The sequence below is a fragment of the Sapajus apella genome, unplaced genomic scaffold (genome assembly GCF_009761245.1).
Source record: "Sapajus apella isolate SASKATOON/1434 unplaced genomic scaffold, GSC_monkey_1.0 scaffold8, whole genome shotgun sequence".
NCBI classification, from domain to species: Eukaryota; Metazoa; Chordata; class Mammalia; order Primates; family Cebidae; genus Sapajus; species Sapajus apella.
This window is the reverse complement of record NW_022436948.1, coordinates 4,231,917-4,250,750: the sequence shown is the minus strand read 5'-3', so window position 1 is coordinate 4,250,750 and position 18,834 is coordinate 4,231,917. Positions and strand designations below refer to the sequence as shown.

Here is an 18,834-nt window from a genome sequence, read left to right as displayed (position 1 = left end):
GGTCCATTCTGTTTCTAAGATCTACTATGTTTTTGTACTAGCTTAAAGTTTTTCGCCCAGAAGCAGGATTTTCCTTTTACTGTGATTTGTGAAATGTATGTCTCTATTGGAACAGGTAATGCACCACAGTTCAGGTGCATAATGGGTGGGAATCATGGCAAGCTGGAGAAGGTCTTAAGAGGTGTTTCCAGAACCCCTCACTGTATATGAAGACACCGGGCAGAACCTCAGCAACTCCATATCTACCCGCCCCCAATTTTCCCTGTGCAAGCACTGCCTTCAGGGGCATGGCTCTACCTCAGCCTTCTGCAGCCACAGGGCATGGCTGTGTTTTTACAGATGACAAGAGGAGGGCACCTGGAAGGCGTGACACGGTCACAGAATCACACAGCAAGGGTTCATGAGCCTGGGTGTGAGTGCAGGTCCGTCTGACCCCAGAACTCTCGTCAGCCTCAGAGCATTAGGCTTTCCCCCCTCTGAGACCAGAATCCAAGACCCCCAATTCCTGCTCCGATGGCCCTTGCAGGGCTTTGCGGAATGGCAGGATCTGCTAAACACTTTCTTCTCTGGGCTCAGTCAAGAAGCCAGCCTTGGGATGACATGTGGTCTTGGATGAAATGTAAAAGACAAAACAGGACAAACATCTCCTGGGTTCCAGAGGAGACGAGTGTGTGTGTGTGTGTGTGTGTGTGTGTGCGCGCACGCACGCGCATGTATCTGTGTGTGTGTATGTGTGTGCACATGTGCACGTGTGTGTGTGCATATGTGTGTGTGTGCACGCGTGCATGAAGGAGGGCTCTGCTGTGGACCAGCCGGGGCCCTGTAACGATTAGATGGGGCCCTGGCAGCTCTCTAGAGACCAGGAGCTGTAAGTGTCCTTAATGTGGTTGGCATCTCTGCTCAGGTTAAGAGGAAAAACACAAGCTAGATCCACCCTGCTAGGTTCTCTGTGCAGTAAGTCCTCAGGCTTTGCTAGTTCAGTGTGGTCACTGAGCAGGTGACTGCGTTCCTCTGGCAGTATTCCCCCGTTCCTCAGGTAAGTCACTTCTAGGCTCTGGGCCAAGCTGCCTTGGTCCCAGAAGCTGATTTGTCCTGTTCCACCCCTTACGACAAGGGCCTCCATTCCTTTGTGGAGCTCACCTCCCATTCCTTTGTGGAACTCCCCCCTTGGTGATGGCAAGCAGCAGGTGGTCTCCATCCCCAGAGGCCCTGCTGAGCCCACAGGGTGATTTGGGGTGCAGCCCCCAGAGGAGGTTGCAGCTCCAGTCCTTGTTACTTGTGGCGTGGGGTCGCTCTGTGGCAAGTGTGTGGTCCAGCACCTGTGTTCCGCCCAGAGCAAAGCTGCAGCCTCTCCCTCACCTGGTTTGAGGGCTGGCTCTGCCCTGTTTCTTCCTGGGGCGAGTAACAAGCCCCCTGAGTCCTGCTTTCTGCACACTGGTAGGTTGCTGTGAGGTCCAAGCAGGGAATCCTCAGAGAGGCAGCCCTAGTGGAGGGAATAAGGACAGTGCAGGTTTTGTGATCATTTCTGCTCCCATCTCCACATTTCTCCCCAGAAATCAATCCAGCTGCTCACTGAGGGAAGTAAACTGTAATACTGAGCCCCCACCTCTTGGCTGTAAGTAAAGCTTAGAGCCCAGTTGAGTATCTGAAATGCAAGCACTGTAGGTCAAACCCTCTGTTCGTCCTGCATGGAGCATCCACACACTCACAGCCCCCTGCTAGGTGCCACAGGGGAGCAGGAGGGGCCCCTTCACCATCCCTGTGTTCACTTGCTAGGGCTGCTGTGACAGTGAAACACAGCCGAGGTGGCTTACATGGCAAAAATGGATTGATTCTTTCACAGTTCTGGAGGCCAGACGTCTAAGATGAGGGTGCGGGCAGGCTGGCCCCTCCTGAGCTTCTGTGGGAATCTCTGCTCCAGGCTCTAGCTTCTGGGGTTGCTGGCAATCTTTGGTGTTCTTGGCTGGTAGAAGCATCACCCCGGTTTCTGCCCTCTTCTCCCTGTGTGCCTGTCTGTCTCTACATTTCCCTTTACCATAAGGACCAGTCATATTGCATTAGGGCCCACACTAATGTCTTCACTTTAGCTTGATAACCTCCATAAGACTTAGCTGCAGATAAGGTCAGACTCCGAGTTACTGGGGTTTAGGACTTTAACATATGAATTTTTGGAGAAACACAATTGATTCAAATTAGGCATTAGGGGTTCCCTGGTAGATGGGGAGTCTAGGCACCAGGTTGTAAGATGTCCATGACGAAGAGGTACGTGGTGTATGTCATGGGGCCAGGGGTCTCGAGAACCGAGTGTCACGTTGATGGACGGTGATGGGCCTTATGCCCAGGAACTGGGCTCCGGTGAGAGACACGTGGGGCCCAATACAGTGAACTTGATGCTTGTCCTGCTGCAGGGGTGGCTGTGCCTCCTCCTGATCATAGTGGTGATGGTTGAACAGTTGAACCAGTCTTTTTTTTTTATTTTTGAGATGGACTCTCACTCTGTTGCCCAGGCTGGAGTGCAGTGGCATGATCTTGGCTCACTGCAATCTCTGCCTCCTGGCTTTAAGCAATTCTCCTGCCTCAGCCTCCCCAGTAGCTGGGATTATAGGCACGCACCACCACACCTGGCTTTTTTTTTTTTTAATATTTTTGGTAGAGATGGTGTTTCACCATGTTGGCCAGGCTGAGGCTGGTCTTGAACTCCTGACCTCAAATGATCTGCCCACCTCAGCCTCCTGAAGTGCTGGGATTATAGGCGTGAGCCACCGCGCCCAGTCTGAACTGATCTTTTATCATAGACAAACTTCTCACGTGTGCTTTAATTACCTGTTTACTTATCTTCCACATCATTGAAAAGAAAGCTGTCATTGTCACGCCCGGGCCGCAGTAGGCCTTCAGCGTGCACTGCAGAGAGAGCTGTTGCACGTTCCTTTCCCAGAGGGCAACCTTGAGACTCAGGGGGACCAAGAGATAGATGTGCACGAGATTCTGCGGCCTGTGGAATCAGCCCACATGGAGCGGAAAAAAGGGACGTGATCTCTGAGGCTTGATCCCAATGCTGTGCTCTTTCCTTCTTGTGCTGGTCGTGAGATCACTGTGCTCGGGAAGCACACGTGGGGCCAGGTGGTGTCTCCTCCTTGCTCACAGCAGCTTTCTTAGCAGGCCAGGCTACGTTTGTGCTTTATTCTCTGCGTTCACTCATGCAGCAGCCTTCCTGGCCCACTAGCAGGAAAAGGCCTGTGGAGAGGGCTGGTGGGCAGCTCCTGAAGGCCTGCCGAGTGTGGGAGCGGTGGCCTCACTTGCTGTTGCAGAGGGCGCCTTGCAGATCACGGCTCCAGGGACCTGATCCTGGCGTCCCTCCCTCTCTGGGTCTCGGTCCGCCTCCTTGCTTGCCTCTCTTTTAGAAAAAGGCCTCTCCCTGTTGGGCTACCAGCTGTGCAGCCACCGCGTGACCCACACTGAACAGAAGGTGGAGGCTGTGCAGACATCCTACACCACCTATGTGTCCTGCGGTGGCTGGATCCCCTGGAGGCGGTGCCCCAAGACTGTTTACCGGACCCGGTACCTGGTGGTGGAGGTCCCCGAGTCCAGGAACGTGACTGACTGCTGTGAGGGCTATGAGCAGCTCGGCTTCTACTGCGTCTTGCGTGAGTCCAGGGCTGCTGGGCTGGGGCGGGGCCACCCTAACCATCGAGACTCCTGATGGGACAGTCTCCATTGGCACCCATTGGCCCAGAACTTGCTTCCAGGAACATGGTTCCCAGCCTTGACTGGGCAGCAGGGTCATTGGCAGGGCTGTCCCTGGCCCCACCCCCAGGTTTCTGAGTCCGTGGGTGGGGGTGAAATATAAGAGTTGGCCTTTCTGACAAATTCCTGGGTGACACTAATGCTGCTGACCCAGGGACTCCCCTTTGAGAAACTCTGTTGTTCTCAGAGGGCTCCTGGGCAGCTCTAAAAATGCAGATGCCTGAGTGTCATCCTGAGAGAGTGGGAGGGAATTGGTCCGTGGCATGGCATGAGTGTCGGGAGTTTTCAAAGCTCCCAGAGTGATTCTCATGCGCCGCCGAGTGTGAGAGCAGCACTGCACTCCTCTGCAGCAGCCTTTTCTTACTAAAAGCTGCAGTGAAATGCTTTTGCCACCGAAATCCTATTCTGAACTCCAATACATGAAAGAGCTGGAAGGAGCCCCAAGCCACCACCCTAAGTGCCCAAGGCCTTCCGCTTCCTCAGTGCAGGTTGAAAGCTGCGGGCCTGTAGGATGCTTGGGGCCAGTTACCAGGGTGACTGGTGTGGTTATGCTGGGCCAGGATCTGAGGCGTTGGGATGGGGCAGGGGCTCAGGGCTCAGCCTACTGACACGCAGGTGATCACTTCCAGGGGAGGGGTGTGTATGTGTGTGCTTGTGCTAATTTTGAGTCAATAGCAGGTCTGCAGTGAGTTTCCGTATAGTCAGAAGGTCCTGCCTCACAGCCCCACTGTGGAAGGCTTGTGGGAGGGTGTGGCTCCAGCTAGGTGTCAGACCGGGCCACTGAGACACAAGGGCTGTGACCTCTAGAGTGCAGAAGCCACCAGCTCCTGGGTGTCCCCATGGGGATCCTACAGGACCCTTCCTTGTGGCCTGAGACCAGGACACCAGCAGAATGGGGCATGGACTCCCCAAACCAGGGTGTCTGCCTCCTCCAGAAACCAAGGGCCCCAGGGGGTCTGCATAGACCTGCCTGCTGGGCCATCCTGAGTGGGCCCTCCCTCAGCCTCCAGTGCGATTTCACAGATGACAGGGAGGGTTGACACTTTTCTGCTGTCCCATTCAGAAAGCCAGGCACAGAGAGGGCCCCATGGTTCCAGGTGTGCTGTTTAATAGGCGTGTTCCTCTTTCAGGATTGTTCAAACAACACCATGACCAACACCCCCAACACCAACAGAAACCAGGCAGGGCCAGCTGACCCCAGAGAACACCTCCAACACCAACAGAAACCAGGCAGGGCCAGCTGACCCCAGAGAACACTTTCATCACCAATAGAAACCAGGCATGGCCAGCTGACCCCAGAGAACACTTTCATCACCAATAGAAACCAGGCAGGGCCAGCTGACCCCAGAGAACACTTTCATCACCAATAGAAACCAGACAGGGCCAGCTGACCCCAGAGAACACTTTCATCACCAATAGAAACCAGACAGGGCCAGCTGACCCCAGAGCAATGGCTCTTCTGTACTCTCATTCGTTCCCCAGAGGGCCACTGGCAGGGAGAAGCTGTCCTGGCCGTGCCGCTCAGGTGCTGGTCTAAGGAGACCCTTCCTGTGCTGATGCCTGCCCCCCATTCCACTTTCCCTTTCTCTGAGGGCCATATGCACAGAGGGGCTAGCTTGCTGAGGCACGGTTGCTGCCACCCCTGCCCTGCGAGCGGCCTCCCCTCCTGGTCGAGGCGGAGTGACGGGGGTCATTAGGACACAGGTGTCAGGGCCACAGCACCTTGGTTTAGAGCACGTGGGCTTTGCAGTCAGGACATGCTCAGCCCCGTCCTGTCCTGTCTTACCTGTGAAGGCCACATCTCTTCCTGCCTGTGGGCACTGCCAGGACTAGTGAGGGGAGGAGGCCCTGGGGGAGGATGATTGGCAGCCCCTCCTTGCCCCACCTTGGCAGGGCCACACCAGCCCCACCCAGGCCTACCATCACCTTCTTTGAGACCCTGGCCGGCTGCAACAAACAAGTTAATTCCATCCCAGAAGACAGGGAGGCCCCTTCCCACCACCTGCCCCTCATCCTCCTCGCCCTCTGCAGACCAACCTCCAGGAAGCGCCTCTTGTGGGAATCAGCTCCATTTTCAGAGAGTGAGCACCTTTAATCCAGGGCCATACCCTTGCGGTCAGGGAGTCCTGTGGGTGAGAGTGGGCTGCCCTGGGGAGCTGCAGGGAGTGGAAAGTGAGACCTCAGGGAGGGACGTGGGGCAGGAGGGGAAGTGGACTCACCCTGCGGGCCCCGAGCCCCTCAGTACATGGCCCCTCAGGTTCTAGAAGGCTCACTCTAGCACAGTGAAGAGGGGGCAGACCCAGAAGGAGGAAGGAAGAGATGACACAGGGGAACGGGCATTGCCTGCGTGCATTCTTTCTAAGAAGCCAGGGCAGGAGACCCTCCAATCTCAGGCACCAAAAGACCGAGCATCCCTGGCTCTGCAGGTGGGGATCCAGGCTGGGGGAGGCCTGAGCCTCCACCACTGTGGCACAGCTCCTGGGAGGCAGGCTGGGGATGTGGGCCCGGGGCTCTCTGACCCTCAGGCAGATTTTGGGGGGTTTACCAAGCTGCACTTTAGTGTAGGGAGTTTGTGTGTTTGAGTACTGTGGCCATGGCGATTGCAGGAGGAGGAACATTTCAGGGCACCGAGGACACAGGGTTCTTTCTCAGGAAGGTCCCTGCCTGTGCTGGGGCCTGGTGAAGGGCACAGTCCACGAAGCTTCTGCCGCTCCTGCCGCCAGAGGGCCTGGATCCCGTGGGCCTCTATCTCTTCCCAGCCCCAAGCCTGGAGACACCACGCTGCTAACGTGAAGATGCCTGTGGCGGGTGGATTTCCACCCCGGATTCTGGCAAGCACAGCCTTCTCCGGCTTGCACAGCTCTTTTGATCAAAGCCTGAAGGGTTAATGGATGCTTTTCCCGGGATGCCATGCGGCAGGTTGGCTCCTTGGAGCTGGACGTGAGACGGTCTCAGTGATGGACCTGTCGAGAGCTGTGACTCTGATTTGTACAGAATGAAGCAGGGCCCGAAGCTGGACCTGGCAGGTGCTGGAGGCACCTGGAAATACTGGGAGGCATGAAGGGTAGGAGACGCTCCTTCTGTGGCGGGGCCTCCAGGTTGCCTGAGTGGGTGACATGCCCTCAGCCGCCTGGGGGTCTGAGCCTTGGAGTCCTATCCCCCAGGCAGTGGTAAAACGCCAGCCGTGTTTCCTCCGTTCTCCTCCCACTCAGGAATGACTTATGCAGAGAAGGGAAGGGAAGCATGAATACACATGTGATATGACTTCCAGTGACTTTTCAACTTGCTCAGTCCAGCATTTGGAATGCAATGACAACCTGTGCGTTAAAAATGTACTTACAAAAATGAATACACGAGCCATGCAGAAAATTTGGAAACAGAAAAGAACGAGAGGAAACTATCCCAAACCTGCTGCTTGTGGGTAACCACCTTTCACGTGGTCTTCCCTCCAGGGCAGACATTTCACAAGAGGATGGTCACTGTGTCCAAGACGTCTGTAGCATGATTTTACCACTCAGCAATCTATCCATGGCAGCTTTCATGTCCGTTAGCGTCACCCCACTGCCGGCTTTTATGGCCACGTGGCATGAGCTCATAAATGCGTCAGCATTCATTGAGCAAGCTCTCACCACTTAATGTTCAGTTGTTTCTGATTATTCATCATCACATGTAATGCTGTGATGAACATCATACAGTGCAAATGCAGCAGGACAGAAGTTGGATTATGTACTCAGGATGAATTCCGAGAAATGGAACCCAGCACTTAGCTGTGATCTCCAATTCCAGTGACACCCCAGTTCTGCACAGAATCAGCCTCCTGGCAAACTCAGCCTCGTTGGGCAAGTCCAGGACCCCACTGGACCAGGAGATTCCCCAAAACTTCCTGTCGCTGCATGCTGATGACCAGGGGCCCTTTGATGAGAACCTCCTGTCCCGACCTGGCAAAGAGGTGCCAAGGAGGGAGACAGGAACTCCTCCTTCCCAGCCCATCCAGTCCTCAGCCATGGGAGCCTTGGGTTTTGTGGCTCACACAGAAAGCTCCCCTGTTGCCTCCCTGGACCATGACTAACTGTGTTGCCAGGAGCTGAGCAGTTGTGTTTTATTGTTTGCATTGTGTTAGGGAAGAAGGAGATTTTTGACTTTCTACCAAGCTGGACTTGTTCAGCGTTCTCAGGGCGCTCAGGCAGCCGGCCAGCTCCGAGGGACGGAGGGGCCTCCCAGCACTGCCCAGTTAAAATTCAGCCCTTTCACTCTAAAACACGCCCTGGTGAGTAGGCAACTATTTTTGGAAGCCAATTTTTGGGGGGATTGTTTCTATTTAAATAAACCTTTTAGTTTAGAATAGTTTTAGATTTGCAGGAAAGTTTTAAAGATAATGCAGGAAGGTCCTGTGCACCCTAGCTTCCCCTAATCTCAGCATCTTACATCTCTCAGGCCTATTTTTCCTAAGGAGCCGACACACTGGGCATCATCAGTGAACTCCATACTTTATTTGGATTTCCCTGCTTTCCCCAAATGTCTTTTCTGTCCCAGGAACCCACCTTCCATTTAGCCACATGTTGGCTTAACCCTGAGGCCTTTGCTTTTTGCACTGGGAGACAAAGCAGAGACCTCCAGGTTCCCAGCAGGGCGGCCACCTTCTTTCTTGGTTGCAAGTGCTCTGCAGGGGACCTGAGAGGCCGGTCCCTGGGACCCAGCCTTTCGAGGCTTGCCTTCCACTTGACCAATCTCATGAGTTTTCCCTACCCTCGCAGGGGATGAGTCCAGGACCCAGTTACCAGCTGGCCTCCTCTGGTCTTCTGGGCTCTGAGGGGTCTCGGGCTATGCTTCTAAACCTCCCCAGGCCATAGACACACAGAGTTTGCCATGCATCTGGGCATGAGCTGGACGGTCTGAGTAAAGCCCCAGGGGAATGGCACCCGTCATCAGGGTGGCTGGTACCCGTCATCAGGGTGGCTGGCTATGGAGGCTGCAGAGCTGGGCAGGCCTTCTCCAGGGCCCAGCACTGGGGTCCCTCCTCCCTCTGTGTCCTCTTCGCTGCTCCCCTCAGCCTCTTGGAGCTCCACCTTCTCAGATGGGGTTGTCTCCTGCCCTGGGCCCACCTCTGCTGTCTTGGCAAGGGCACACTGCAGGCTCTGCCAGCATCGGGCTCATGCTCCACTGTCTCCTGTCCTGTGGGGTTTGGTTTCTTCTCTTTTCTTTCTCTTTTCCCTCCTTGGAGCCCTGAACGTCAGCCCCTGGGCTCCTGACAGCTTCCCTTTGGATGCGTTCTCACACTCCTGCCGTGCTTTCTGAGAGCTCTACAAGCCCTTCTTCCGGAAGGCCTACCGTGGACCCCCTGCAGCCCTGGCTGAGGTCTGGTCCCTAGGACCAGCGCACCTCACGTGAGGACTCCACCGGCTGGCCTCTTGCCCTCCTTATCTTTGCCTCCTGCAGAGGCCCGGCGCATTTCTGTGTCTGGAGCCGTGTCCGAGCTGCACTCACACGGTGAAGGGCTGGGAGCTGTGCAGTCAGCAGCTGGCAGGCTGGTCCCAGCGGCCGCCTCCACTGCCACTCTGCCGTTCGTCTCCACGTGGGCGAGCAGTGGACGTGTCAGACTTCACATTTGCACCGTCACACTCCTGGTCTACCCCAGGCCATTTTTACCACAGCTTTCCCCAGCTCAGGAATGGAGCCCCGGGCATGCCAGGCCCGAAACCTGGGAGCCTTCCTGAGGCTTCTTCTTCTCTGACACCCCCATCCTGTCTGTCAGCACATCTTGTGGGCGCCCCCACCTGATCTCCCCAGGGTCCCATGCTGCACTGTCACCTGGGCCGGCCCCCACCACACCCCACTCCAGGCCCGCACCTCGCCTCTCGGGCGCCACGGCTGATGTCTGCGGGCTGCTCTGAGCTCCCCTCAGCCCAGCCCAGGCATGAGCCCCTCTCCAGAGCGGCCTTCCCAGACTCCCATCCCCCACGCTGCTGCATCCCCTGAGGCTCTCACCCTCTCTAAGCATCTGTAGGTCTCCTTCCACTATTGTTCCCCCACTGGAGTATGTTTCCTGAAGGCTGGCCCCTGGGTATCCAGCATCGTGCTGGGCACAGAGCAGGTGCTCAACAAACATTAATGAATGAATGAATGAATGAATGAATAAGTGAGCTATCAGGACTTCAAGCAGCAGGGGCCCTCTCAGGGGGTGGTGGAGACCCCCAGACCTGGACTCCTGAGGCCTAGAGAAAACAGAGACCCCCAGGACCCCAGCTGAAGCTGCCCTGGCAGGACAGATGGGCAGAGGATAGGAGAGGCAAACCAACGGCCCTCCAGTGGGGCAGGTTTCTGCCCATGGGGATGGACCCTGAACAGGCCACAGACCCGCAGGCGGACTTCAGCACCAGGAAGCACCCACATCAGGTCCCTGGGCAGCAAATCAGGGCTTTGTCTTTTAATGCCAGCATCATTAATTGTATCATTTTCTCCCAGCCCTCAATCGGTCCAGCGAGTTCACATCAAGACCCGGGGTCTGCCCCCCAGAGAGGCCTGAACCATCCACCTCCTCCTGCAGCTTGGACACTGACTGTCCTGGACTTCAGAAGTGCTGCCCCTGGTCAAGGGGCTATGGTTGCATGGCCCCTGAACCCCAAGGTAGGCTGCTGCAGGCTGTGCTCATGGACCTGCAGCCCAGGAGGGTCTCGATGAGGCCTGAGCTGTGTGGTCTATGTGGAGGCGTGGGTTTCTAGAGCCCAGCCCCTTTCACCGGGAGCCCCCACTGTGTGCGAAGGTGGAGTCTGCTCTTAGATAATTTCTTATTCAAAACCTGGCCACTGAACTCTCAGGGGAGACAAGCTCGTGGCGCTTGCAGGAGCCCTGAAATGGGGAGACACTTTTGGTGGAGCAGAGACCAAATCCACTCCAGCGGAGCGGATTTCCCAGTTTGCCTGGGGAGGCAGGAGCCCCAGGTGGATCTGTTGCAGGTGTGAAGCTGGCTGCACCTGCAGCGCCACAGGGGCCTGATGAGCTCCACAGCACCTGCAGATGGTCCCTGCTGCCTCAAATGCGCGGGCTGGTCTGGAAAGTTCTCTTTTGATTGGGGTCTGCATACAAGAGAATGGGATGGCATAGATATGTTATACATAATGTGGCATGTTAGTTAATATTTTAAATATATATTATGGCATTAGTATAATAGGAAGTGATAAAACGATAGTATACACAATGTCAAGTGTTATATGATAATATATCATTATATTACAAGCTATTGTGTAATATATAGTGTGACATACTATCCAATATTTGTAGTATCAACAAAATAATGACAGAATAAAATAGTTTTCCATTTCAATGTATATGACAGCATAGTGAGGCTGACAGGCTCTATTTAGCTCCTAAGCCCATCTCTTTAAGGGAAGGCCTGCTGCTGTGGGTCGAGGCCCAGCTCACCCCTGAGCAGGGATCAGTGGTCCTCAGGGACATCAGGATGGAGAGGAGTGAGGGGCAGGCAGGGGGACATCCCGCCCATCTCCTGTGGCAGATGCCTTTGTGCAGGGAGGTAAATGCAGAGCAGGGCCTCTTGCTTCCTCTCCTGCCCCTCCCCCACCCCAGTGGCTCTTGTGACTTCCACCTGTCCTGGGGCCACAATCATCAATGTTTGCCCTCATGCAGCTCCAGAGAGGGACCCCGTGGGCTCCTGGTACAACGTCACCATGCTGGTGAAAATGGACTTCAAGGAACTCCAGCGGGTGGACCCCAGGCTCCTGAACCACACACGCCTCCTGCACTCCTTGGTAGGTGAGAAAGACAGGGGCTGTCTGCATGCTGCTTTCGGCAGCTGCTCAGGTAGACCCAGGTGGGGCTGTGGAATGGACCTGGGGGTTGGGGAGGGTGATGTTCCACTAGAGACCCCAAATGACTGAGTCTGAACCAATTTTTTTTTTTTTGAGACAGAGTCGCCCAGGCTGGAGTACAGTGACATGATCTCTGCTCACTGCAACCTCCACCTCCTGGCTTAAAGGAATTCTCCTGCCTCAGCCTCCTGAGTAGCTGAGATTACAGGTGCCCACCATCATGCCCTGCTAATTTTTGTATTTTTAGTAGAGACGGGGTTTCACCATGTTGGCCAGGCTGGTCTTGAACTTCTGACCTCAGGTGATCTGCTTCCCTTGGCCTCCCAAAGTGCTGGAGTTACAGGTGTGAGCTACCATGCCTGGCCCCAAATTCTAATTCTTAAAAAAATCAGCTTCAAAGAGGTACTATTTACCTCTTTGTGTGCAACAACATGCAGACAACTGAAGTGTGTCGTTGGATCAGTTGTGATGTGTGTACCCTCACAGGCCCACCCGTTGTGGGGGAGAGCACGGATCCCTAAGCTTGCAGAGGTCTGGAGTCCCAGCAAAGACAGTCTAAGCCCCGAGTTCGTCCCTCACCAGCCTCACTCCCAAATCCCTCAAGTTCTGGTTCCTGCTTTTTAGAAGCTCACACCATCCTGGGAGTGCTAAATTGGAAACCCTAGTCTGGGGCTGGAGAGCACCCTGGGGTCCGAGGGTTGGCAGCACCCCTGGCCTCTCCACGCGAGTCAGGAGCACACCCCAGGGTGATATCCCAGACTGTCTCCAGACATCGCCCACTGTCCCCTGGGGATGAAAACAAACACCCTGGCTGAGACCCACGGATGACATGGCTCACACTTTCTGGCCCTCATCAGTGATTTCCAATCAGGATGTCTTCTCGAGCTCAGGCCACCACCAGTCTCAGGAATCCCAGCGTGGATAGGGCACTGCGTGCCCCCAAGGCGGCCCTCCCTAGGGATGGTCTGACTTCGGGGCCACCTGCTGACAGGAGCCTGCACTCAGAGGGTCCCCAGCTTGGTCTAATGTGCTGCTGTTGCCTCTGGAAATGCTGAACAATTTTCAGACAAGTGACCCGCATTTTCTTTGGCATCTGTGTAGCTGTCCTGTGCTTCAGATCTTGTGTGTATCCCACGTGTCCCTGGGGGTCTTGGTGTCAGACCCAGGGTTGGGGCGTTCCTTAGCCTTTAGGCTAAGCTGGCTGGGAGCCCAGGGCAGATGGTGTACACCTCATGTTGTTCTGGGCCACTGGCCAGGGGGCTGCTGGATGGGTATTCTGAAGCCTCAGCCTCAACAGCCTGGGCTGGGAGTGATTCCTATTTTCCCTTAGCTTGTTGAGGGGGCTGCTCAATTGGCCATTAAGAAGCTGGCTCTAACGCCACACTGCCTGGCCTTGGTGTTGCCACTCATCAGCTGTGTGACCTTGGGAAAGTCACTTAACCTCTCTGTGCCTCCTCCATTAATTATAAATAATCAACCAGGAGCGGTGGCTCATACCTGTAATCCCAGCACTCTGGGAGGCCAAAGCAGGCGGATCACTTGAGGTCAGGAGTTCAAGACCAGCCTGGCCAACATGATGAAACCCTATCTCTACTAGAAATACAAGCATGGTGGCACATGCCTGTAATCCCAGCTACTGGGGAGGCTGAGGCAGAAGAATTGCTTGAACCTGGAAGGTGGAGGTTGCAGTGAGCTGAGATTGTGCCACTGCACTCCAACCTGGGCAACAAGAGTGAGACTCTGTCTCTAAATAAATACATAAATAGAAGAAATCATCGTAACTCTGCCTGAGACTGGGCCATGAGTTTAAATCATGCATGGAAAGAGCTTGAGGTGGCTCCTGAGCTTCCTGATGTGTATGGGGCCTGAGACGTCGTGGTGGTTGAGTTTTCAGTGTTGCTGTGTGCTACCTGCTGCCTCCTCACACAGATTTCATCTCCAACCAGACCATGAACCCCTGCAGAAGTGCCTGCCTTGCACAAGGTTCTGGCAGCCTGAGGGGCTGGGCTCCGAGGCCCATTTCTGCTGCTGAATGAGGGGTTCCGATGAGGCTGGGACTGGTTCCCAGTTCTGTCTTCTAAATTACCAGCCACATCTCCTCCCAGGAAGGGGCTTCAAGTGTGTCTCAGAGAAGGACTCCAGCTCTCCCCAAACCTCCTTTGGGGTTCTCAGTGGAGATTTCGGGGTTTGCTGGCAAAGTTTATTTTGGTGACTGCTGGCTTGGCTGTGCAGTTACCGGTTCACCTGGCTTCCCAAGGGTTGAGATTTCAAGATATTAAGCTGAAATAAAAATAATGCATATGAAATGAGGAAAGTGATCATTAAACCTCAAAAAATTAACCGGTTGTGTGCAACAGGAGACGATGGCTTTTGATCTCGAATTGTGTCATTCTGGTTCTAATTCTCTGTCGTCAGCTGCAAGAGACCTGTAGTCTTGGCAGGGGTGGGAGACGGAGGGTCCTGGGGCCATTGTAACCGAGGACCACAGACTGGGGGCTTCAAACCACAGAAACACTCTCTCCCAGTTCCGGGAGCGGGAAAGTCTGAAATCACGGTGTCGGCAGGGCTGGCTCCTCCTGGACCTCCAGGCCTCTCTCCTTGGCATGCAGACGGCTGTCTCTTCACATTGCCTTCCCCTCATTCATGCCTGTTTCTGTGTTCAGGTCTCTCCTTTTATGATGGCACCAGCCACACTGGATTAGAACCTACCCTCACTCATCATATCTGCAGTGACCGTGTTTCCAAATCAGGTCACATTTTGAGGTACTGGAAGTTAGGACTTCAACATATGGATTTTTTTTTTTTTTTTTTTGAGACAATGTCTCACTCTGTCTCTGGGCTAGAGTGCAGTGACGCAATCTCAGCTCACTGCAACCTCTGCCTCCAAGGTTCAAGCGATTCTCCTGTCTCAGCCTCCTGAGTAGCTGGGACTACAGGTGCCACCACACCCAGCTAATTTTTGTATTTTTAGTAGAGATGAGGTTTCATTACATTGGTCTGGATGGTCTTGATCTCTTGACCTCATGATTAGCTCTCCTCAGCCTCCCGAAGTGCTGGGATAACATACGGATTTTAAGGGATGGAATTCAGCCCGTAACAACTGGTACTGAAAGGTACTGGCAGTTCTGGTTTGCAGGACTTTTACTGGAGTGACAGATGTGTAAGTACTGTACAGGTTCTTTTCTGAGGAGTGGAATGGTGTGTGTGTGTGTACAGTTCATTTCAGCTCTGTGGCCTCAGTCTCCTTGTCTGTCTGACGGGGTGTCCTTCTGCTGTGTGACGCTTTGATTCTGACTTCACAGGTCACCAGTGCCCTGCAGCCATTGGCCTCCACTGTCCACCACCTGCACTCGGCCCCTGGGGACGCCTCCACCACGGTGTCGCAGCTGCTGCTGGGCCTGCCTTGGCCATTGCCTGTGGCTGACGTCTCCGGCCTGCTGGGCGACATCGCAAAGCGTGTCTATGAAGTGGTCAGCGTCCAGGTGCAAGGTTGGGCTTCCCTCGACCCTCCCTCTGGGGAGGCTGCAAGGTGGCGCCTGAACAGCCAAATGCAAGGTGGCTGCTAAGGCCAGGCCAGTGCTTTGTCTTTTAAAGGAGGTTTAAGTTCAGGAGTGAAAGAGTAACTGGTTCAAGTGTGTTCACCCCACAGGCGTGGGACCCACCTTCCGCTCACCCTGTAAACTCCAAGTCCCCAAGTCCAGACCTCGAGGACGTGTTTCAGCCCGCATTTCCCACCCTTCTCTCCTTCCCTCCATCTCTCCTCGGCTCCCGCTGGCCGCCTTCCCCCTGGGCAGCCCTCTCCGTCCATCCCAGGGGGCATTGGAGTGCAAATCCCAGAGCCACATACGAAGAACGTGTTTCTTCAGTTCTCTGGTTTCCTAATCTTCCCTCTCGCCTCTTTCCCACGCTTGCCAAGGACATCCTTGTACCTCAAAGTCTCCTTCAGCAGAATTTGTATGAAGTTGAATTTGTACCTGGTAAAGCACATAGACATGGCCTTGTTTCTGGAAGAAATTACCTGTTCTTTGTAGTTGCTGTTCTATGTTAGGAATTGGGAAACCTCATCTAAAAGGGACCAGACAGTGCATATTTTTGGCTTTGTGGGCCCATGTGGTCTCTGTCATCTCAATGACTCAGCCCTGCTGCTGTAGCAGCCACAGACAGTCCCCAAGCAAACTGCCAGGCTCTCATACACCTTCCTGTCCCCAAGCAGGAGGCAGCCAGGCCAGTCTGCTGCTCCCAGGGCTTTGCGGGAGGGTGGCTGCCTTGGTGAAGCCTCTTCTATGACACTGAGGAAGCGGGTGATGACACCGGGGCTCAGAGCCATGTCAAAGCTCGAGCATTTGCATTGATCTCCCTTCCCATCCACGCATGTTCCTCAAAACCAAGCCGCATTGCTTTTGTGCCATTAAGCAAAGCGTTCGCTCTGTCGTCTGCCCCGTCAATGTCCTTGAGCCAGAGGCTGCAGGAGCACACCTGTGGGTGGACCAGTTGAGTTTATTATTTGAGGCCGCGAGGGAGAACCTGTGCTGTGGAGAACCAGCGAGTCTCTCAGCAAGAGACTGCTGGAAAGAGCCTGTTCTAGGGTGTGGGTTTTGACTGGGTGGTTTGGGGAGGGTCTTGGGAAGTGTGATTTTGCTCTAGATTGAATGCTGTCAGAAAGTGGAGGCAACTCCATGATTGGGAATCTCAATACATCTCAGCAAAAGGACGGGACGCGTTGCATGACGATAAGCTGTAATTTGTAAAAAGCTAATTATCGCTTATTTTGGCCAAGAGAGGGGCATTGGTATTTCGTGGGTGCCCCATGAGCTTGTCCCTGTCTGTGCTTAGACAGCATTATAAAGAGGCCATGTCGGAGGCTGGCTGCTGTGAGATGGCTCTGTCTGGGAGGCCTGGGCCAGCTTCAGAACATCAGGGGCGGCTCTGGGTTTCCTTGTTGGTGCAGGAAACACCCATTCCTTTGCTTTCTGCTTGGGATGGGATGTTTTGGCCCCATCTTTACATGACCACTCACACTCAGTCCAGCCCCAAGTGATTTGCTCCCAGGAGGCTGCCTGGTGAGCCATCCGCGAGCCCTGCCTGAATGTGGGCCTCCGCTAGGATGAAGATGGCCAGCAGCTGCACGGGGCCCTCCAAGACAAGGCTTCCATAGTCCCCCTCGGGACCGCTGCCCAAGGGACCCCTCAGGTCACGTGGCACAGATCCATGGTGTGAGTCCACGGAGGCCACACGTGTGCAGGTGGATGAGGAGAATGAAGTGGCTGCAACTGCTGAGTGCAGGTCCTGCTCTCCTTCCCCATAGACGTCAATGAGTGTTTCTATGACGAGCTCAACGCCTGTTCTGGAAGGGAACTGTGCACAAACCTGGAGGGCTCGTACCGGTGCATCTGTCACCAGGAAGCTCCAGCCATGTCTCCCCGGAAGCTGAACCCCGAGTGTGAAGGTAACGGCTGGGCTCTCTCGGATGGTGTGGGAATGGCTTAATTCCTGTTTGCCCTGGAATACTCCCCGGCAGGGCTTGTGTCTGCCGCACTTACCCGAGATAACTTTGCCATGAAGTATCTTGTGTTTTCGCATTAATCTGGTATATTGACTTTGGAAACAAAAGACATCATTCTATTTATAGGATTCTGTTTTTAGTAGTGGGATTTCCATTTACAAAATGTAGAGATTCTTGATCGCTGAAAATGTCAAATCCTAGAAAACAGCATTCCTCCGTGTGATGCTCACATTGCTCTCGAGCAAGTTGCTGGCCAGCGATTCATTCGCTGAACCCGGTTTCTCTGAAATAGATGATTCTGATGATTCAGGTAATGCTGTTGTTAGGTCTGTTTAGAAATAATTCCAAGAACAGTTTTTATATTTTATTTTCATATTGAAAATCAGATTTTCAACCTTAAAGAGCATGTTAACAGAAGATTAAATGAGTGCTGGCAGTGAGCTGCACTATTTTTTTTCTAAATGGGAAAAGGGTGAAAACATTTTTAAAAGGCTGATTGGTCCTTAGACCACAGAGACTCTTCTTGCCAGGAAGGAATGGCTGGCTCACAGGCACAGAATATACTTAGTTCTTTCAACCGTTATTGATGTGCTGGTGGGCCACTCTTGCATTCATTCTTTGGCTTAGGACATGTTTATTTAGCTGCAATTCACTGTGCTAAGTGCTGGTAATGGAAGCATGCCTCAGCAGGTCCTAATCTCTGCCTGTCTAGTGGACTGTAGAAATAGAGATATTTTGGCACATGAAAGGGCATGACCGATGTCTGCACTGGAACCTCGGGGATAAGCAGGTCAGCCCGGAGAGCAGAAGAGTCTGCTAGGCGCAGGGGGAAGCACGTGGAAGAACGTGCCTGGCTCTGTCCCTGCTGGAGTGGGGAGGGGTGTACCAACCAGGACTGGCAGGCAGGATTGGCTCTGCCATCAGGCGGCTTGGAATGAGAAGTAACAGTGTAGTCTGTAACATAGGAGGTGCTGTAAAGACGATACACTGAGTGCAGGAGTCTAGGGTGTAGAAGGTGGTGGAGAAGGGGGTTCAGGCAACATTTTAGAGACAGAGCCCCGGGAACTTCCCGATGAATTCAGTAAAGAAGAGGAAAAAGGAAAGAAGACAGAGTCCAGATGTCTTGACTGAACAAGGGAGTAGAGGGTGTTTCCATTGGAGGGGACGGGGAAGACGCCAGCTGTTGTTATTGTCTATAGTGTCACAGCTGAGACGGAATGAGTGGAGGTGCCAGGGTGCTGACTGAGTTGGACTCGTGGTGCTGGAGCTCAGAGGCGGGGCCGGCTGCATTCCTGAGTCCAGGGTCACCTGCCTCCAGGTGACACTTAAACCATGGTATGGCTGAGAGAAGGGAAGAGGCCTGGGGCCTGTGGCCAGAGAACCCCATCCGTGCCAGGTCAGTGCAGGAAGAGAGGCTGCGGAGGACGTGGGCAAGGTGGGAAAACAGCAGGAAGGGCATCTGGGAAGGCTCAGCAAGCCCCAAGAGAGCAAGGGCAAGCGGTAAACTGGACAGCAAGCAGGGAGGGTACACGCACGGGCAACCGCCGGGCAGGAAAGTGCCCACGGGAACTTTGGGGATGGGGCGAACTTAAGGAGAGCAGTCAGGAAGAAGCCAGCAGTCGGCCCTGGTTAGGAAGACAGCGGGAGGAGAGAAGGAAGGCGAACTGCCGGAACTCTGCAGGGAAGCTTGACCGAAGAGGCTGAGGGAAGGAAGGCCTGATGTGGAGGAGGCTGTGGACTCCCGGGGGCCTCTCAAGAGACAGG

At 54.3% G+C, this 18,834-nt stretch overlaps 1 protein-coding gene across 1 annotated transcript in view; it reads left to right on the top strand.

The window, feature by feature from the left end:
* The window catches only part of UMODL1 (uromodulin like 1), a 71,790-nt gene that overhangs the window by 1,165 nt on the left and 51,791 nt on the right, over nt 1-18,834 (top strand). Inside the window, exons 2-6 of the mRNA XM_032276805.1 lie at nt 3,402-3,644; nt 10,207-10,368; nt 11,386-11,507; nt 14,870-15,056; nt 16,873-17,013. Coding sequence (XP_032132696.1) covers nt 3,402-3,644; nt 10,207-10,368; nt 11,386-11,507; nt 14,870-15,056; nt 16,873-17,013 — 855 coding nt within the window. The remainder of the gene's footprint in view (nt 1-3,401; nt 3,645-10,206; nt 10,369-11,385; nt 11,508-14,869; nt 15,057-16,872; nt 17,014-18,834) is intronic.